The sequence below is a fragment of the Taeniopygia guttata genome, chromosome 37 (genome assembly GCF_048771995.1).
Source record: "Taeniopygia guttata chromosome 37, bTaeGut7.mat, whole genome shotgun sequence".
NCBI classification, from domain to species: domain Eukaryota; kingdom Metazoa; phylum Chordata; class Aves; order Passeriformes; family Estrildidae; genus Taeniopygia; species Taeniopygia guttata.
Window position 1 is genome coordinate 4782545 of NC_133062.1, and position 17591 is coordinate 4800135.

The window sequence follows — 17591 nt, forward strand, 5'->3', positions numbered from 1 at the left end:
TGGAGGTGGAATCCCAGTTTTGACCATGACAGGATGAATGATTTTTTCCTATAGGAAAGAGAAGTGCAAGTCCAAGTGTTCTGGAAGAAGATGAGAGGTGGGCACCCTTAGGCCAAGCCAGCCAGACCTGTGTCTCCTGGTACCTTTCATCTAGGGGCTATCCTTGGACACAGGGCATTTTGGAGGTGGAATCTCAATTTTGGCTGTGGGTTCCTGGATAGGAAGAATTATTTACATTAGGAAGAAAAGAACAGAGCCACGGTGTTTCAGAGGCACATGAATGCCAGCTCTCAGGAAGCCAAGGCCAGCCAGACTTGTCAGTCCTGGCAGCTTCTGTCTGGGAGCTATCCTTGGATATAGGGAAATCTGGAGGCAGATCCTCAGTTTTGGCCATGGGTGCCTGGTGGAGATGGATGGTTTTTTTCTCATAAGAAAGAAAAGCACACAGTCCCAGTGTTTCAAAGGCAGTTAAGAGGTGACCCTTGGGTGGTCAAGGCAGCCAGACCTGTCTCTCCTGGCAGATTTCATCTGGGAAAAATCCTTTTACATAAGGAAATTTGGAGAAGAAATCCCAGTTTTGGCCCTGGTTCCCTGGAGGAGAAGGACAGTTCTCTCCCATGGGAAGGAAAGCCCAGAGCCCCAGTGCTTCAGGGGCAGATGAGAAGCAGCCCTCAACATGCCAGGGTCAGCCAGACCTGTAAGGTGGTCCCCAGGAGGCCCAGCCAGCCAGACCTGTTCCATGTTCCCTTGGTTCCATGGGACCCCACAGTGTCACAAGGATCTCCTTGGCTCCATGAGGCCCTGGAGTGTCACAATGTTCCCCTTGCTTCTGCACTGCCACAATGGCCCCGTGCTTCCATGAGGCCTTGCAGTGTCACAATGGCTTCGTGGTTCCACAAAGCCCTGATGTGTCACAATGGCCCCTGGGCTCCGTGTGCCCTCACTGTGTCACAGCGGCTCCTCTGTGACACTGCGGCTGCACAAGGTCACCATGGACCCTTGGTTCCTTGGGGTCACCGAGTTCACAATGGTCTCCTTGATTCCATGAGGCAGCAGAGTGTCACAATGGCCCCTTGGTTCCATGAGGTTCTGCAGTGTCACTGTAGCAGTCAGAGGCCCTGCAAGGCCTCCCTGGCAGTCACTCGCCTAAGATAAGAAATGCCTAAGTCACGGTGACTGGACCAAAGAAGCCCCTCTTCTGCATTCAGACCCTTCTTATCTCTCTGTAAGGGTATTGGTGTATTCTCCTCAAACCTGGCAACTGGACAATTTCCAACACCCCAGTACCCCATATAAACACCCATTTCTACCCAGTTTGGCAGAACTGTCACTGCATCCCTTCAGAGGAGCTGGCAATAAAGGACATCGCTGTGGAACCGCATACAGCCTTTTCCTCTCTCTATCCCTGTGTGTCTGTCAGCCAGAGGCACTTGTGAGCACAGAGCGAAATCACCAAGAGCTGAACTCACAGAGCTGAAATCACTCCAGAGGTGCTCGCTAAGTTGCCTGAGGCTGGGAGCTGAGCCGAGGGACCCAGACAGGCTGAGCCTGACAGCGCAGCGCTATCCGGACACCCACGGCAGTGGCAGCCCGGGGGTCAGATGGACCCCTGGGACCCCAGGCTGCATTAACCAGGAGTGACTGGGATCACAGAGGAACCATAAAGGAAGTTACTGCAATAATACTGGGACTATCTGGGAGTGACAGGAATCATACTGGGAGTGACTGGAATCATACTGGGTGACTTGGAGTGACTGGGACCTTACTGGGAGCAAATGGTACCATAATGAGAGTGACTGGGTTCATACTGGGATCATACTGGGAAGGACTGGAACCATACTGGGAGTGCCTGGAACTATTATAGGGATGAATGGGAACACCTGGGAACATGCTGGGATCATGCTGGGATCACACAGGGAGTGAATGGGATGATACTGGGATCACACTGAGTGTAACTGGAAGTGACTGGGACCATACTGGGGTGACTGGGAGCCACAGGGCCCATGCTGGGAGTGGCCTGGGGGGAGCTGGGGGAACTGGCCCAGCTGGGGCTCAGGGTTGTTCTCCCCCAGGGCTGCCCCAGGTCCTGCTGCCACCCCTGGCCCCACAGAGCTGAGGGACAGGGCACAGCTGAGGGACAGGGCACAGCCAGGGAACACGGCCTGGCCGAGGGACACTGAGCCCCAGCACTTTGGGCTGTTGCCCTTGGGCTCCCAGCACAGGCCCAGGGGCAGAATCCCCTCCAGAAACTGCTGTTTGCTTTCAGCTCTGCTCTGGAACATTCCCCAGGAGCCCCTGCAGTGGCTGCAGCCCAGCCGGGTGCCCGGGGCCACCAAAGCCGCTCCGGCAGTGCCCTCCTGCCCCAGGCAGGGCACGGAACACCCAAGGAAAGGCTCGTGCTGGGCTCAGGGCAGGGACAGGGCACTCCCCTGGTGCAGCTACGGGCACAGCAGAGCCAGCCTGGGCAAAGGATTGGGATCAATGTCCCATGGAATCCCAGCAGGGATTACTTCTCATTGCACTGCTCTCATTGGATTGGTTATCAATTCCAATCATTTCCCCATGGAATTCCCATGGCAGGGGGTTAGGGAGTAGGTCCATCCATGGAATTCTCAGCTGACTGGGATGAGAGTGAGATCTGGCCATGGAAATTCCATGGCAATTCCTGCATTCCCAAGTCCCCCATTCCTGAGTCCCCCATTCCCATAGGAATTGCCCTTCCCTTCCCACACCCAACTTTGTGCTCCAGAGCCTCCCGACCATATCTGATGTATTTTGGGGGCCCTTTCCACACAGGTGTGTCCCAGGTAATGCTTCATCTGCTCCACCATGATCCCTCTGGATTCCCAGCACCTCTGGGATATCCAGACGGCAGTGTTGGACACTGCAAAGCTCCTGGATTCCAGCAGGAAAGAGATGAAATCCCAGCCCTCGTAGCCGTACTGGTGGGATCCATGGATGCTCCATTGGACAGGAGGTCACAGCTGGAAACCCCCTGCACTGTGTGGAGACCTGGGAATGAGGAGAGAACGGACCCATGGAGTCGTGTCCCAGGCCCTGGGAGCCCCTTGGAGCTCCCTGGATTCCCATCCCAGCCCCACAGATCCCCCCCATCCCCAGAGATCCCATCCCAGCCCCTCAGAGTCCTCCATTCCCACAGATCCCAGCCCAGCCCCGGCTCCCCCCACTGCCCCTGCTCTGGTTGTACCGGCCCCGTCTCCAGGTCACTGTCAGCCACGGGCCGGTTCCTGTCCTTGAGCTGGGTCTGGATATCCCAATATCCCAGCTCTGGCTATCCCAATATCCCAGCTCTGGCTATCCCAATATCCCAGCTCTGGCTATCCCAATATCCCAGCTCTGGCTATATCAATATCCCAGCTCTGGCTATCCCAATATCCCAGCTCTGGCTATCCCAATATCCCAGTTCTGGCTATCCCAATGTCCCAGCTCTGGCTATCCCAATATCCCAGCTCTGGCTATCCCAATATCCCAGCTCTGGCTGTCCCAATATCCCAGTTCTGGCTATCCCGATGTCCCAGCACTGGCTATCCCAATATCCCAGCTCTAGCTGTCCCAATATCCCAGCTCAGCTCCCGCCCCCATCCCCGGTGTCTGTGGCTCCATCCGGCCCCGCTCGCTGCCGCAGCGCTCGCAGGAGGTCCCATCCACGTCCCCCAAATTAAGGACTGGGGGACTCCTGGGCTGGGCTCCAACAGTGCCCTTCCAGGAGCTGCAGGGAGTGGAGAATTGGGGGGACACAAAGATTTGGGGGAGCTGACGGGGCTGAGATTTTGGGGTTCCAGGGGTTCCACAGGCCAAGGAAAGGGGGACATGAAGATCTGGCAAAGCTGGGAAGGATGTTCAGGGGCTGAGAGCCAAGGAAAGGGGGTGCAGGGACTGGGAGAGCTGGGATGGGGTGTCCAGGGAATCCTGTGCCCAGGAAAGGGGGTGCCAGGGCTCCTGAGTGTGAGGAAAGGAGGGGCTAGGGGCTGGGAAAGGCAGGAATGGGGGCCCAGGGGTCCCAGGTCAGGGAAAAGGGTGGGGCTGGGGGTTGGGAGAGGTGTGGGCTGGGAACAGATTGTGTTGGTGCCGGATAAGGGGGTGCAGGGGGGTCTCAGTGCCGGGCAAAGGGGTAAAAGGGTGTCTTGGTTCTCAGGAATGGGGGTGCAGGGGGGTCTCAGGGTCACGGAAATGGGGGGGCAGGGATGGAGAGGTAGAAGGGAGTTCCAGGGGTCCTTGAGCCCAGGAAAGGGGAGTCCAGGGTTTCCCAAAAAGGGGTACCAGGGTGGGGACACCCGGGGTGTTTGGGAAGGGGGAGTTCAGAGGGTCTCTGGTTTTGCACAAAGGTGGGGCTGGGGGCTGGGAAAGGCAGCAATGGGGGTCCAAGGTGTTCCAAGGCGTTCCAGGATCAGGCACACGGGAAATCTAGAGGCTGGGAGCAGGGAAAAGGGGAGCAGAGGGCCCTGATGTCCGGAAATGGGGGATTCAGGGGGGTCCCTGTGCAGGATAAGGGGAGCAGGGGGGGTCCCGGTGCCAGCAATGGCGATTCAGGGTCCCGGTGCCCGGGGTCCCACTCCCCCCTCGCCCGCCAGGAGCGCCCCCAGCCCCAGCGCTGGAGCCACCACGCTGCTCCTCCTCACTCCCAGTATGATCCCAGTATGATCCCAGTAGGATCAGTCACCCAGGAGCTGCTCCCAGTATGATCCCAGTACAGCCCAGTCACTCCTGGCATCCCCCCACCCCTCTCTGCGTTCCGACCTGTCCCGGCTCCATCCTCGCCCCTCCCGCGGCTGCGGGGAGGAGGAGGAGGAGGGAGGAAGAGGCGGAGCGGCAGCGGGAGCAGCAGGAGGAGCGGGGAGGATGAACCGCGGGGCTCCGGCTCCGCCTGAACTCGCAGCACCCCGGGAGCGTCGCCCCCATCCCGCAGGTGCCCGGGCAGGGGGAGCTGGCCCCAAATATCCCGGGGCTCCCTGGGTTTGGGGTTTTTGGGGGGATGTTTGGAGCTGGCGGGGCTCCAAGGCCGAGCCGCAGCTGCCCTCGGGGGGACATCGGGGGTCCCCGGGAGGTGTTTTTGGGGGGTCCCGGTGCGGGTGGCGGCAGAGCCCCGGCGGGGCCGGGGGGATGCGGGTCCCCCCGCGGTGCGGGTTGGGCTTCCCGGCCGGGCCCTCCGAGCTCTGCCGGGGCCGCGTGGGGACCGCGCGGGAGCGGCGGGAGCGGCGGGGGGACCCCGGATTTGGGGAGCCCCGGGAGAGCCGCGGCTTCCCTGGGCGGGAGCGCAGAGAGAGGAGAGCCCCAGGAGCCCCAGCGGGGACCCCGAGAGGGGGGACCCCTGGCAGTGCCGGCACCCGGCAATGGGGGTGCTGGGGCTGGAGGGGCGGCATGGCCGGGAAAGGGGTTCGGGGGTAGCGGGGCCGCCAGGGGCTGCTCCCAGCAGGTGCCCAGTTCCTACCCCTGTGTGCTTCCAGTTTCCTGGGCACTCCCAGGATGAGCCCAGTCAGTCCCAGTATCACCCTGGTCACTTCCCCTCACTCCCTGCAGGATCCCTGTTTCTCCCAGTATGAGCCCAGTCATTCTCAGTCATTCCCCATTGTGACGCTATTTGCCCCCAGCAAGTCCCAGTTGCTCCCACTTTTCTCCAGTGTGTTCCCACTTCTCCCAGTTGCTCCTAGTATAGTCCCAGTCACTCCCAGTATGATCCCAATATGAGTCCAGTATGATCCCAGTCTCCCCCAGCAGGGCCCCAGTCACTCACACTTGCCCCCAGCATGGTCCCAGTTGCCCCCAGCACATTCCCAGTGGCTCCCAGTGTGGTCCCAGTCACCACCTGCATGTTCTTAGGTACTCCCAGTACATCCCAGTTGCCTGGAACATTCCCAGAGTCTTTGCCAGGCACTCCCAGTTACCTCAGCATGGTTCAGCTGCCCCCAGTTTTATCCCAGTCACTGCCAGTACATCCCAGTTGTCACCTGCATGACTCCTGTCATTCCCAGTTGCTCCCAGTTGCTCTCAGTGTGTGTGCATTTGGCTCCCAGCATGGGCCTGGCAGCTCCCAGTAACCCCCAGTCAGGGTCCCTTGGCACCCACTGTAATCCCAGTATGATCCCAGTCACTCCCAGTATGATGCCAGTGCCCCCCAGTGTGATCCCAGTTGCTCCCTGTCAATGCCGACATGACCCCAGTAACCACCAGTATGATCCCTATGACTCCCAGTCTCTCCCAGTATATCCCAGTCACTCCCAGCATGCTCCCAGTCCCTCCCACTTCCTCCCAGTTACTTTCAGCATGATTCCAGTTGCTCACAGCCACTCCCAGTCAATCCCAGTATGATTCCTGTCACCCTCCATGGAGTCACCCTCCTCCCAGTCTCACCCAGCATGGACCCGGCTGCTCCCACTGTGATCCCAGTATGATCCCAGTTGCTGCCAGAATGGTTGCAGTTGTTCCCAGTTCCTCCCAGTATGATCTCAGGTGTCCCTAAAATAGTCCCAGTCCCTCTCAGCATGGTCCCACTCACTCCCAGCTGTCCCCAGCATGGTCCCAGCTGTTCCCAGTGTGGTTCCAGTCCCCCCAGTATGGTCACAGACACTCCCAGTATATTCCAGTTGGCCCAGTAAGGTTCTGGTGACCTCAAAATGATCGCAGTCTTTCCCAGTTACTCCCAGTTGCCTCCAGCATGATCCCAGTTTCTGGCAGTTGCCCAAAGTGTGGTCCCAGTCGCTCCCAGTATGAACCCAGTTTCCCCATTTGTGGTCTCAGTCCCCTCAGCACGGTTCCAGTACCTTCCAGTTGGTCCCAGTTGCTTCCAATGTGTCCAGATTTTCCTCCCAACATGGGCCCAGTAGCTCCCAGTGACCCCCAGCCAGGAACCATTCACACCTGCTGGAATCCCAGTGGCTCCCAGGATGATCCCAGCTGCACCCAGTCCCCCCCAGTATGGTTCCTGTCACTCCCAGTATGATTCCAGCCCTGCCCAGAATGACTCCCTGTCACTCCCAGGGTGGGCCCAGTTGCTCCCAGTCACCTCCAGCATGGTTCCAGTCACAGCCAGCACACTTCCAGTCATTCCCAGTATGATGCCAGCCAGTTCCAGTAGGATCCCAGTATGAATCCAGCATGGGCACAGCTGCTCCCATTATCATCCACTGTGGTTCCAGTTGTTCCCATTTACCCCCACTGTGGTTTCAGTCTCTCCCGTGTATCCCAGTTGCTCCCACCATGTTCCCAGTCACTCCAGTTGTCCTCAGTTGCTTCCAGCCTGATCCCAGTTGCTCCAAGTAAGATCCAGTAGGATCCCAGTTGCCCCCAGCATGCTTTCAGTTGCTTCCTGTTCTCCCCAGTGTGATCCCAGTTGCCCCCAGTTGTCCCTTGTATCAACCCCATCACTCCCCATATGATCCCAGTTGCTCCCAGCATGGTCCCAGTCATGCCCAGTTGTCCCTGGTGTAGACCCATTCACTTCCACTCGCTCTCAGTTCTCCCCAGCATGGTCCCCGTTGTTCCCAGTGTGTTCCCAGTCACCCCAGTAAGGTTACAGACATCCCCAGTAAATCCCAGTTGCCTTCAGCATCTCTGTGGTCATTCCCAGACACTCCCAGTGATCCCAGTAAGGTGCTTGTTATCCCAGTATGATCTCAGTCATGCCCAGTATGTCCCAGTTGTCTCCAGCCTGCATCCAGTCATTCCCAATTCCTCCAGTTTGCTTGCAGCATGATCCCAGTTTTTCTCAGTTGCTCCCAGTAGCCCAAAGTGGGATCCCAGTTCCTCCCTTTCATCACCAGTATGAGCCCAGTAACCTCCAGTATGATCCTTGTCACATGCCAGCACTCCCAGTATGGTCCCAGTATAATCCCAGTAACTTCCAATCACTCGCAGTATGGTCCCAGTTGCCTCCAGCTACATCAGCCCAGTCAATCCCAGTATGATGCCATTTGCTCCCAGAGTGCTCCAAGTTGCTCCCAGTCACCCCCAGTACAGGGATGCTGTGCATGGTGTGTTCCCAGTCACCCTCAGACACTCCCAGTATTAGTCCAGTCCCTCCCAGTATGATCCAGAGATGACGCCAGTGTGCTCCCAGTCAGTGCCAATATGAACCAGTTGTGCTCCACATGGTTCCAGTTGCCCCTTTCACCCTCACTGTCCCTCCCAGTCTCTCACAGTGTCCCCCAGTTCCTTCCAGCATATTCCCACTCACTCCCAGTTCCTTCCAGCGCAATCCCATTTGCTCACAACCGCTCCCAGTCAGCCTCAGTGTCGTGGCACTCACTGCCAGTATGATCCCAGTCACCTCCAGCATGATCCCAGTATAAGCCCAGTCGTTTCCAGTCATCCCCAGCAGGCACCCAGTGACTCCCAGTTCCTCCCAGTTGCTCCTAGCATGATCCCAGTTGCTCACAGCTGCTCCCAGTCACCCTCATCATGCTCCCAGTCCCTCCCAGTATATCCCATTTGCCCCCAGCATGGTCTCAGTTGGCCCCCGTAGCCTCCTACTCTGTGTCAGTATGATCCCAGTACGATCCCAGTCTCCCTCGGTGTGACTGCAGTCTGCCCTGGCATGGGCCCAGCTGCTCCCAGTATGATTCCAGTACAATCCCAGTACAAACCAGTCCTTCCCAGTGCTGCCACTCCTGGCATCCCCGAGCCCTCTCTGCGATCCCCCCTCCTGATCTCCTGAGAGGAGCCCCAAGGGCCGGCAGTGCCCAGGCAGGGTCCCCAGGCAGCCCCAGTTTGGATGTGCAGCCCCCAGTTTCCCCAGTTTGCCTCTCCTTTGGCCCGGGCCGGGTTCCCCCCTGGAACAGCGGCTGGGAGCAGCCGAGAGCCCCGCGCTGCCCATCCCGACCTGTCCCGGCTCCATCCCCGCTCCTGCCGCGGGCTGCCGGGGCTGCGGGAACGGGAACCGAGGGTGTTGCTGCTCCTGGGGGAGGAGGAGGAGGGAGGGAAGGGCAGGGATGAAGGAGGAGCGGGAGGTGGGGATGGGGAGGAGGAGGAGGGGGTATGGAAGGGGAGGGATGGAAGAGGAGAAAGAGGTGGGAATAACGAAGAGGAGGAGGAGGGAGGATGAAGGAGGAGAAGGAGGTGGGGATAGCGAGGGGCAGGAGGAGGAGGAGGAGGGGGGATGGAAGAGGAGGGATGAGGGAGCAGAAGGCGGTGGGGTTAGAGAGCAGGAGGAGGGGGAAGGAAGGGCAGGGAAGAAGGGCAGGGATGGAGGAGGAGCGGGAGGTGGGCTTAGGGAGGAGGAGGAGGAGGAGGGGGGATGGAAGAGGAGGGGCGTCAGGAAGAGGAAGAGGAGGTTGAAAGACGGATCGAGCAGAGCAGAGAGAAGCGCGCGGTCAGCCCTGCCTGAATTCGCAGCCCCCACCTGTGGGATCATCGCCCCCCATCCCGCAGGTGAGCGGGGAGGGGGAGCTCGGGCCAGGTCTCCTGGGGGGTGCCTGGGTTGGGTTTTTTGGGGAGATGTTTGGAGAAGGAAGAACTGCGAAGCGGAGCGGAAAAGTCCCCTTGGGGGGACTCCTTGGAGCCCCGGCAGCCCAGAGCAGGGAAGAAGGGGAGAAGGGAGCCCGGGAGCCTAAACAGCCCCGGCACCCCTGAATGGGGAGAGCCAGGAGGGGGGAGCTTTTGGGATTGCTGGGACTCCCGGCAGCCTGGAGAGTGCGGGCAGCGAGGAGAAGGGGGACCCCCAATCCAAGTGTGACCCCAGCAGCTGGGACAGGGGGGAGCCCCGAACAGCAAAGGGGAGGCAGCAGGGACGGGGAACTCCTGGGAGGCTTTTTCAGGGCTGGATCTCGGTGTTCGGGAGGTTTTTATGGAGCCCAGGTGGCCAGGGACTTCTCGGGATGGACTGGGACAGAGGGAGCTTCAAACTCATCGTGCTCATCCCTTGTTTTCCCCAAACCAGGATTTCCCATTCCCAGCCCCTGGGAGGCTGCGAGGAAGAGGAAGAGCCTCTCCTTGTCCTTCCTCCCCCAGAGCAGGAGCTGAGGATGGAGAGCAGGGAGGACAAATCCCCGCGGCAGAACCTGGTGGAAGAGGCCGTTTTGAGCGGCTCCAGGGCGCAGGAACCCGACGGGGAGGAAAAGCCCCGGAGATCCCGCACGAGGAGGGGCTGCAAACGCAGATCGCGGGGATCTGAGGGGGAAAGACCCACCCTGGGCCGGGGAGGCGGCTGGAGATGGAGCCAGAGGTCAAAGCTGGGGGTCCCTGAGCAGCTCCATGATGGGGAGAAGCCCCACAAGTGCTCGGAGTGTGGGAAGAGCTTCAGGTGGAGATCCGAGCTGATCGTGCACCAGAGGACCCACACTGGGGAGAGGCCCTACGAGTGTTCCAAGTGTGGGAAGAGGTTTCAGACCAGCTCCCATCTCCTCCAGCACTATCCGGTTCACACAGAGGAGAGGCCCTTCTGCTGCCCCGACTGCGGGAAGGGATTCAGGCACAACTCCCACCTCCTCAGCCACCAGCGCATCCACACTGGGGAGAGGCCCTACGAGTGTTCTGAGTGTGGGAAGAGCTTCAGCCACAGCTCCAGCCTGATCAAGCACCAGAGGATCCACACTGGGGAATGGCCCTACGAGTGTTCCAAGTGTGGGAAGAGGTTTCAGACCAGCTCCCATCTCCTCCTGCACTATCCGGTTCACACAGAGGAGAGGCCCTTCCGCTGCCCCGACTGTGGGAAGGGATTCAGGCAGAACTCCCACCTCCTCAGGCACCAGCGCATCCACACCGGGGAGAGGCCCTACGAGTGTCCCCGGTGTGGGAAGAGATTCTCAAGGAACTCTCACTTGACCCGACACCAAGGGAGGCACCGGTAAGGGAAGCCCTGCGAGTGCCCCGAGTGCGAGAAGAGCTAAACTCCATCCCCCACTGGAGGACCCACATTGGGCACAGCCCTGGTGACCCACATTCCCTGTCATCCATGTTGGGAACACACCTGGCTGCTTCTCCTTTCATGTTGACCTTCATTTTTTTCTCTTCTCAATCTCTCTGTGCTCCAAGAGCCAAGAGGGATCGATCTTTCACCTTAAATCCACTCACATCCCACTGAAAACAACTGAATTTTAACCCACAGAGCCTTAATCCCACCTCAAATTCCTTCTGTCCACCACAAAAAAAAAAACTTAATCCCACACCAAACACTCTTGATTCCACAGCTGCCAGGGTGAGATGGGTTTGGGAGGAGATCGGGAGAAGTGGGATCCCAATTTGGAGCGGTGAGATGGGGATTGTGTGGGGCTGGGTGGCTGGGATGTATTTGATAGCAAATAAAACTTTCAGACTTAGTGATTTCTTTGCTGTTCATTCCCAGTCAGTGGCAGTTCTGTTTTTCAGGGCACCACCTTCTCAGCTGATTGTATTTGTGTCCTCCTTTCCCTCCCACCTCTCTTTGCCTGCTCTGTTTCTCTCTCCGTGTCTCCCTTGACCCAGGGGACCTCCAAAGACCCTCCCCCAATTTAATTTCCTCAGGGACCACCAAAGATCCTCCCCCGATTTAATTGACCCCTCCCCTAATTTAATTGCCCCCTCTGCCCCCAATGACCCACCCCTGATTTTTAAATTATTTTATTTCCCAACTATTATTTTATTTCTTAGTTCAGGAGCTGAAGTTATGGAGGCCAGCAGTGAAATGTCTCTGTAGGATTTTGCTCCACTTGGCTTTCAGCCCCTTCTCAAGAGCTTTGCCTTCGAGGGCAAAGGGAATGTCTTTTCCTGGCTGGGAGCTGAAATTCCAGACCTCTGGAATGTGTGCAGGGCCATATAGACTGGGATCAACTAGAGATTGGGATCAAATATGCACTGAGATCCTGTGGTCTAGGATCAACTAAGGACTGGGATAAATTAGGGACTGGGGCCCTACAGACTGGAATGAACAGAACTGGGATCAAATACGGGCAAGGATCAAACATGGACTGGGATCCTATGGACTGGTATCAACAAGGGACTTGGATAAAATAGGGACTGGGATCCTACAGACTGGGATCAAATTGGGACTGAGATCATATGGACTTGGATCAGCTGAAGACCTGGATCAACTATGGACTGTGTTCAAATAGAGACTGGGATCAGATGTGGATTGGGATCCTATGGACTGGGATCAAATATAGACTGGGATAAAATTGGGACTGGGGTCATATGGCCTGGGATCATATGTGTTGGGGAAGATCAAATAGGAAAGCCTTATAAATATGACTGCCTGGCAAAAGGTTTAGAAAATACAGAGACTGAGATGGTAACAAGTTGTGACATACCAAACCGTAGTCACTGCACAAGTAGAACACAATCGTACAGCCAGGATGAAGACAATCCCCCCTTCTGGTTGAACAATGCCCTTACCTACAGGTAGGTCCAAGGGTCAAATGGACCGTTGGATCTCACCCCAATGTATGGTTCATCCCACACCTGTAACCCTCCCCTGAAGCATCAGGAGTCTGTGACCCCATTGGCCTGAGTCTTGTTCCAGCCCACCTTGAAGCCCCTGACAAGGAGTCCCTGAGGAGCCAGACGCTCTCTTGGAACTTCCCTTCTCTTGGAACTGCCCCTCTCCTGGAACATCCTCTTGGGATCCTCTCTTATCTCCCTCTACCCCTTGCCTCTCCCTTCCCCCACGCCCTCGGGCCTGCCACGGGTCAGGTCTGGTGACTCCAAGCAGGGCCTTTCACCCTCTCTAATAAACCAGATATTCTAAGGGCAGCCTTCAGAGATCTCTCATCTCCATCCACCCAAACCATCCTGGAGTCCAGCGTCCTCAGAATATGGACTGGGATCAACTAGGGACTGGGATCAACTAGGGACTGGGATCAAATATAGTCTGGGATAAAATAGGGACTGGGATCAAATATGAACTGGGATCAAATATAGTCTGGGATAAAATAGGAACTGGGATCAAGTATGGACTGGGATCAAATAGGGACGGGGATCAACTAGAGATTGGGATCAAATATGGAACCAGGATCCTATGGACTGGGACAAACTGGACTGGGATTATATGGAATTGAGATCCTATGGAACAGCATAAACTTTCTAACATGACACATATAATATTCATTGTAACACTTGCGAAAAGCCAATTATAAATATGCATTTGTCACAATCTCTCCTCTTATTCTTTATAAATCATTTGGCTTGAGCAATATTTCTTATCCTCTTGCATTCTTTGGACTCTGTTGGTAATCAAATAAAACATGGGATTAAACAAAGAAGAAATATCAAAACACTTGTAACACATAAAAGGAAGAATTCTAATTTCTTCCACCATCCCATTCTCAATACATTACCCCACCTGTTAGTTTTTAACATTATTTTCCCTTTGGTTTTTTTTGGACTGATACCAGGGTCATAATTTTTTTCTGATATCCTTTGTTTTTTCCGGGATGACGCCCTCATTGCCATCTATTTTCAACAATCTGTACACCCCATTCTTTAGCCAATAAATAGCGCAAAGCCAACCTATTTTAATACACTGCAGTTATAGTTTGGCTTTGCTGACTCAATATTAATTCCAGTGCCTGAGCAGCTTTGTTTGTTATCTCCTCTATAACTGCTTGGAGTCCTATAATACGATACAGTATATAATTTGGGGTTAATACAGAGCTAGATTGCTGTGCTGGTTTCACCTTTTTGTTTACTAATTGTCTCTTTACTGAATCTTGGACTATATCTCTAAGATCAAATGTAAAACAAATCCATCTCTCTCCTTTTGGACATTCCATGCCCCAAGTATTACAACTTTTTCCCAAGTTCCTTGTAATCCAATATTTTTCCCCATGTTGCCTGCAGGTACTCAGTTTGGGTGGGTCTGTGGCTGTTGACATGGGTGTGTGTAACAAAAAGGAACTTTGGTTCCTTTCTGTGTAATACTTTCTGTAGCATTTGGGACACGATCTTGCTGGTATCTCAGAAGGGAAAAGACAACAAATGAGAGACAGAAACAGGAATGACAGAGGTCTGGCATGGCTTATACCCCCACCTCCCCTGCCTGTGGGGTTGCTTCCCACAGCAGGTACGTGTGATCTTCTCGGTGGTGAGTACAGTGCTCACTCCAGGCTTGCCCTCTGTTTCCCTTGTCACTCCTTTTTACTCATTTTTTTAGGCAAGTCCTTTTTGACACTCCTTAACTGTGGTTTCCCACCGTTCCTCAGGTATCTCTCACTCAACAGGCACTAATAACTCCCATCCACAAAACAAAGTTATTACTTCAGTTTTTGAGTTCTTTCTGTATAGGGGATTGATTCAGTACTCAATACTTCTTGCAACGAGAACATAGATTTTGTGAACTACAATGCCAATTATTCTCATAATTTAAACATTCAGTTATAGCCCAGCTGGCATGTTCAATATGAGGATGAATCACATAAAATATACAGTATAGTACTGATGGCAATTTCCCTTCTTCCCTGTACAAGCCACAGGCTGAGGCCAGGCTATAAGAACTCTTTGACTGAAACACTCCCGATCCTCCTGTTTGAAGTGGCAGTGTTCCTCTGCCAAGGAGGTGTCAGAGGCGTCTCAGGGTTTATTCAGGCAGGGCTTAGAACCAGTGATGCAAGCTTTGCCTTATTTCTCAGTGAGGTGTTATTCTTTGTACCTGCCTTGGATCATTTGGGTCTTCCCAAACCATTACCACCCAGTCCTGGTTGGAAGTCAATTTGGTATCACCCGGTTTAGATGTGATAGTCCATTCCTCAAGTTTCTTCACAAGTCCTTTGGTTTTGCTGGCATGAATTCACCCTCTTTCCATGGTTTGGATTGCTGCTTCAGTGGTACCTGGAAAGGATTTCTTAATAGCACAGTGTTAAAAGAAAAACAATACTGCATGAACTTTTACCATTAGTTTTCTTTAAAACTTTCTGAGTTTAACTAAACTCTTTTTCTACAGCCACTTCTTCTTCTTGTATCCAGCTGTGTTAATAGCTGCAGAGGCAAATTCTTCTTCCTGTGAGCTATAATTAGTTAAATAAAAAAGACCAGGCCAATTTTAACATGAGATGTATCACATCTCTTGCCTTTTACTTTTTGGGTAACATTTAACTGTTTTAGTCTTACAGACTTTAAGTCTTCAGAACAAAAGCCTCCTCTTCTTAACAACAGCAATCAGAAAGAAAAAAGAAATCTTGCTTAAGACAATAAACCACTTTGTGAGAGTCACTATCTCTGCCTTGATCTTCTCTCTACTGGTGGTCCTGTTCACAGCCTTGGGTTTAACTCTGTCCTTCCCCACTTCCCCCCCTCCTTGTTGTCACTCTGCCTAGCAGGAATGGGGGAGAACTTACAGATAGCTGTGGCTGAGGGGACCTTGGGGGTGTATTTCGCTCTCCCCTTCGCTCTCTTTCTCTCTCTCTCTCCCTTTCTCTCTCTTTCTCTTTCTTTTTCTCTCTTCACATTTCACAGCCACATTCCAATATCAGTCCACTTTCTAACATTAATCCTACATCCTGGAGAGGTGAGTCTGCAATCACCTCTCCCCCCTTTTTCAACTTCCTTACAAAGTAAATTACTTTTGTTATGCGTGTTCTGCAGGCCTGTAATTCAGGGCACCCTCCACCAAGGCTACCAGCCACTCACAGCTGACAGTGCAAAAATAAAGACTTATTTTGCTATCACAATTTTTCCATTCACAAGCTTGAAAAGGTTGCAGGAACAAAGTAAACAACAACTTACTTCCAAAGTGACCCTGCCCGCACCAAAACAAATTTAAGGCAATGCTAGTTAGTGCAATGCAATTTGCAAGGAAGCCAAGGTTTGATTTGGGAAGGGCATCTGAGGACACAGAGCATGAGTTTTACAAATCTGTATTTTGAAGAGGGAATGGACAAAATATGAATAGAGTTGAGGGCAGGGGGAGGACAGCAAGTGAGGAATTTTTCTCTGCAATACTCTCTTTTCGACTGCCAGGAAACACTCTAACACTTTCTCCAAGGAGATAAAGAAAAGCTCATAAAAAACAATCTACATTACATATACTACCATTCATCTACATTTACTCACTTTTATATTTCACTAACTCTCACATACAACAAGAAGATACTTTTTACTTTCAAACAGTCTACATTACATATCTACACCCTGAGTGCTGTTGGAATGTTAATCCCTCAAACCAGCAGGTTTGAATCCTGGATGCTCTTGGGCACTCTTATCCCTCAATCCGGCACTCCACGGGGTTCCTCTTCTTCCTAAGATCCAGTCCCAGTTTCTCTGGGAGGGATTCTCTCTTTTTTTATCACTGGCTTGGTCTCTTTACTGGCCGTTTTTCACATGAAAAAGACGAAAAGCAGCATGAGAGACTACAGCAATCACTTGGCAAGTCTGGGATACCCAGCAGCTTCTGTCACTCACATTCATTCCCCCCTTATCCGCCCCATCCCAACAAATACTCACCTATCCTTTGTCCTTGGGTCTTGGTTCTTCGTGTACACTTTAGTCTTGGGGCTAATTCCTGCGGTTTTAAGGAATGCTTTCCCTTTTCTTTGTTTTATTGTCTCCTTTTGCCCATAGATCATAACCTGTGTCTGTGGTCACACACCAGGGGAACAGAGCGAGGCTGCCTAAATAGGGCAGGACCCGTCTTCCTCACCCTGACTCTCCAAGGCCCCGGCAGAGAGGTGTTAAAAACCATCCTTTGCTACCATAATTGTGAAAAACGCCAATCACTTGGCTGTTAAATTTTAAATAATATAACATGGTTATTAAAATAGTAATACAATTAGAGTAATAAAAATTCAGAGTTAGGACAATTACAAGACAATAAAAGGCAAAGAATTAAGGATGTCCAGATGCTCTCGGGCACTTAAGCCACAACAAGCATACCTTGTGAACAAAGGAATCACCCCTAAAACTACACTATTGCATATTCATATATCCTTCATGGTTATGCATACATTCTATTTAAAACAAGAAATTTTGTCTGTTATATGACAACTATTTCCTTTAATCCCCATGGCCTCTTCGAGTCTGAGCAAGACCTGAAGAAATTAGATTCTTCTGACAAGAAAACCATAAATTCCTCTTCTTTGGAAGATTTGGGTGTTCTGTGATGGTTATGTCAAAGCGAGTATGTCATTCCTTAAAAGAAAACCCAGATACATAGTTTCTATTTTAACTACTAAAGCTTCAATTTAACTACACAACTACATTTACAGTACTATTAAAATGTTAATACAGCACTACTATTCAAACTAACATATGTGCATTTTTCACCTTGGGCGTCTGGTGGAGTATCCCCGGAAAGAGCCCAACACTGCAGGGAGCCACGTGTTTTCAATTGTAAATTAGGTCTTTCTTTCTCTGTCTTCTGTGGTTTCCAGTCTTTCCCGGCTGGGTCTTCAGGTCTTTTAAAACTTTAAGAATCCTTTTCTACTAGCACAACTGACTTGATGTATATTTTACATACTCACGAATTATTCCACAATTTATATTACAATGGGGCTGCACAGATCCCCCTGCAGGTCCGTGGGGATGCAGAGATCCCCGTGCAGGTCCGTGGGGATGCAGAGATCCCCCTGCAGCCCCTGGAGGAGCCAGGCTGGAGCTCGGGGATGCCTGAGAGGAGGCTGTGACCCCGTAGGCAGAGGGGCCCCGCTGGAGCAGCCTGGCCTGGCAGGACCGAG

The 17591-nt window shown here is 53.3% G+C and overlaps 2 protein-coding genes across 2 annotated transcripts in view; one reads left to right on the forward strand and one right to left on the reverse strand.

Annotated features, from left to right (window-relative positions):
- LOC140681563 (uncharacterized) overlaps positions 1 to 17591 on the forward strand; it is a 305451-nt gene that overhangs the window by 228782 nt on the left and 59078 nt on the right. Inside the window, 1 exon segment of the mRNA XM_072921495.1 lies at positions 10204 to 10798. Within this exon segment, the coding sequence (XP_072777596.1) occupies positions 10204 to 10798 (595 nt within the window).
- LOC140681562 (uncharacterized) overlaps positions 1 to 17591 on the reverse strand; it is a 422013-nt gene that overhangs the window by 155438 nt on the left and 248984 nt on the right. The window lies entirely within an intron of this gene.